The sequence below is a fragment of the Microtus ochrogaster genome, chromosome 2, assembly GCF_000317375.1.
Source record: "Microtus ochrogaster isolate Prairie Vole_2 chromosome 2, MicOch1.0, whole genome shotgun sequence".
Classification (NCBI taxonomy): Eukaryota; Metazoa; Chordata; class Mammalia; order Rodentia; family Cricetidae; genus Microtus; species Microtus ochrogaster.
The window spans coordinates 96,299,251-96,302,983 of NC_022010.1; the positions used below are offsets into that span (position 1 = coordinate 96,299,251).

The 3,733-nt window shown below is 40.7% G+C and overlaps 1 protein-coding gene across 1 annotated transcript; it reads right to left on the reverse strand.

Annotated features, from left to right (window-relative positions):
- Positions 1–3,057: 3,057 nt before the first annotated feature.
- On the reverse strand, positions 3,058–3,570 carry LOC113457973 (keratin-associated protein 13-1-like). The gene has a single exon (XM_026787776.1). It carries the CDS (start codon positions 3,568–3,570, stop codon positions 3,058–3,060), a length of 513 nt encoding a protein of 170 aa, XP_026643577.1.
- Between the last annotated feature and the right edge of the window lie 163 nt (positions 3,571–3,733).

The window sequence follows — 3,733 nt, forward strand, 5'->3', positions numbered from 1 at the left end:
GTTTCCACAGGAGAAAAAAAGCTGTGGATACCATCAAGATTGAAGAATATTAGATTTGAACAGGAGAGACCTCATGCATATGGAGAAGATGTCAGGACTGCGAGAGGGTTGGTCCACCCACTGAGACAGTGTGCCTGATCTAATAAGAGCACACCAAAGCCAGCTGAACTGGGACTGAACGAGCATGGGAGCAAGCCAGACACTATGAATGTGGCTGACAGTGGGGGCTGACTGAGAAGCCAATGATAATGGCACTGAACTTTGTTTTTACTGAATGTACTGGCTTTTTGCAATCCTAGTCTGTTTGGATGCACACCTTCCTCAGCATGGATTGAGGGGGAAGGGCCTTGGACTTCCCACAGGACAGGGTCCACTGCCTTCTCTTAGGAATGGAGGAGAAAAGGTAGGGTAAGTTGGGGAGCAAGAGGGAAATGCGAGAAAGGGAGGAAGGGGAAATTTTGAGTGGTATTATTTATAAAGCAATATTTTTTTTAAAAAAAAGGAACTCACCAGAGTTAGGTTTGGAGCAGGATTTTGCTTTTATCTTTCCAGATAAAGATAAGAAATCCAGAAAAATTAGAGATGTTTCACTCAACAAGTGAAACATCATCAAGGAACAAATCCCAAGAAAAAGAGTAAACTAGCCAAATGGTATCACCCATCTCCAACTGATTGCCCTGAAATCCCAATTCAGAGCCCCAAATTAGCATTGGCATCCATGACACTATGTTGCCTGAGTGCCTACCCCTTCCTGCTGGAGGACCACATGATGCTGAATGCTATGTTCTACCTAGCCAGCATTGCCACTAAGCTAACAAACACAAGCCATAAGTTTCATCCTTTGCCTAAAAACTGCTCAGGATAGTCAGATGTTTGAGTTCCTATGAGAATTATATGAACAATTTACAGTACACTGAACTCAGAAATACTTAATCCTCAGAATGCCAAATACAAACGAGTTAGACATTGTGGAAATCTTGGCAGGAATAGCTTCATTATTGTAAATAGTTTTATTGTGTTATGATGGAGAAGGGTCATCTGTCTATGTCTTACTTTCATTGGTTAATAAAGAAATTGCCTTGGCCCTTTAATAAGACATAAAATTAGGTAGGACAAGTAAACAGAACAGAATGCTGGGAGAAAGAAGCCAAGTCAGGCAGTCACCATGATTCTTCCACCCAAGACAGAGGCAGGTTAAGATCTTTCCTGGTAAGCCACCTTGTGGTGCTACACAGATGACTATATATGGCTTAAAGCAAGATGTGAGAATTAGCCAATAAGAGGCTACAGATAACAGGCCAGGCAGTATTTAAAAGAATACAGTTTCCGTGTTATTATTTTGGGGCATAAGCTAGCAAGGCATGTGGGAGCCGTGCGGCGGGAAGTGACCCATTGCTCCAGCTACAGTGTTAGAGTTCAAACCTTTCCTTTTCATTTAGACAAAAGGGTGAAATGTTTCAGGATTTCTGATCACACTCTGGGCCCTGAGTTGTGTTATTTATTAGAAAATCCTGTTTCTAGTTCTGGTGTGGCTTTGCCAGTGCAAATGCATTTAATCCAAAAGCTTTCTGCTTATTGTAAACAAGATTAAATAAAAACAACAGTCTATAGGTCAAGAGGCAGAGCAATCAACCAGGAAGTAACCATAGGGTGATTTGTTTACCTCTCTGAACAAGCAGGTTTTCACCATAACATCTGGCTTCTGAGTCTTTATTGGCAAAGTGGATGGATTGGGATTTAAAAAACAATATACAGATGAATCTAATTTCATGAAATAATTCAACTAAATTTACAACCAAAAATTGAGCCCAGGTCTGTGAAGTCAATAAGCAGACATTCTACTTTGCTGGCTTCTTCCAAGGCTTCCCAGATATGAATGCTCTTTGCTGAGACAGCTATAATCTGGTCCTCACTTCTCCTCCCTCCATCTCCTACTGTGGAACTCCTGAAGTCTGAGTACTTTAACCCTGCTCTCCAGCCCATGGACTCTATTGTTAGAGAATCCCTGCCCTGGCCCAGCCCTGGCACTTCCCTTTGGGTCACGACTGAGACAGCCCTAAGGTTGTAGTCTGTGTGCTCCTGTCCCTGGTCATCTATGATCCGTTCCAGGAGACCAGTACTACCTTCTGGACAGAAATGACACAATAATGGACAATATACTATTGTTTTCTATTCCTGGCTCTTATTGCCAGCAAACTACACCCAAATCTTTGAAGTTGACAATCAGACTAAAACAAATGATTAGAACTGTTCAGTAATGTTTCTAGGTTGGCTGAAGCTGAGTTGGAGAAGCATCAGGAAGATGCCATGATTCCTAGACCCAGTTATTACCACTCAAGACTGCTGTCATTCTCCTTTCAAATATTTTGAGAACATAGGCAGAAATAGTGCCTAAACTCTGGGTAGAAGAGATTTCATTATTTCAGATAAAAAGAAGTATCTGTTTTGAGATTCTTTGAAAGTTGACGATTCTATTCTCTTGGCTGAAAATTCATACATAATATACTTAAATAGTTTTTTCTCTGAAAATATAAAAAACCTGTGAAATATATAATAATATACTCTTGATGAATAACATTTTAGTCATATACCTCAATCATAGGCAATGCTCACATTTCTGTGTCTTATTTGCATTCAAATTACAATCTTCCAATTACTAATTAATACAAATAAGGAGTATTCCCAGCCAAATTAGTTATTATCAACATAATATGCATAAATTTTGATCTTTAATGATGTCCCATATACCCATAAATACAAACATAATAACAATATCATAATAGTAAGAACAATGAACTAAGGCTTCAGATTACATAAATTTATTGGATTAAAATTTCAGTTATCAGACACTTTGAATGAGCAGCAAATAGCAGAATAACAATAGCACAAAATTTAAGGTATAATAGGGATTACACATTAAGATTCTCTCAGAGGTTGAATTTGAATGATTGTTAGTAGAAAGAGAAACAGTAGAAGATAAGAATAATAAATCATCTACAGGACATAGAGAATTTTATTTTGATATTATAGGAATATGAAGACTTAGAAGTCAGATTCTTAGAAGGCAATGTCATAGATTGATCTATAACATGAAGGTTGGAATGTTGTAGAAGCCAAGTATGCTGGGTAGTAGAATCTAGACCCATAACACAGGGAAGGGAAGTAAGAGAGGCCACAATTAAGAGATCTGAAGCCACTGGATCCACAGCCCCCTGAGTAGCAGCTTCTAGATCCATAGCCCAGAGAATGGCAGCTGCTGGATCCAAAGCCCAGAGACCCAGAATATGGTCCCTGATAGGGACTGCAAGGTGTGGAGCTCCTCGAGTAGTAGCAGGCTGTCTGGCAAGGCCTGGACATCATGCAGGACCTCTGGCAGCTGGTGGGCTCAATGCAGGTCTCCTGACATCTGGTGTTCAGAGAAGATTCCACCAGGCAGGGTCTGGGAGAGCAACTGGTAGTGGTGTAGACCAGGTTGCTAGGGTAGGAAGAGCCACAGGAGAAACCTGAAGAGGGCAGGCAGTGTCTAAAGGAGCTGGAGGAGGAGTTTCCAGAGCAGCAGCTGTAGGCCATGTTGACAGGAGATGTAAGCTCAGCTGAATGCAACTGAAAGGATTCTGAGTTTGGATGTCACCCTGTGGAGAGCTGGGTTTATATACTCTCAGCAACAGGTGTGGTACCCAACAGTCTCATCCTTGATGCATCTATGTGTTTCCTGGTTTTAAAATGTGGAACA

What these genes read in the sequence shown, in the direction of transcription:
- LOC113457973 (XM_026787776.1), bottom strand. Translation starts at nt 3,570, where the DNA reads ATGGCCTACAGCTGCTGCTCTGGAAACTCCTCCTCCAGCTCCTTTAGA.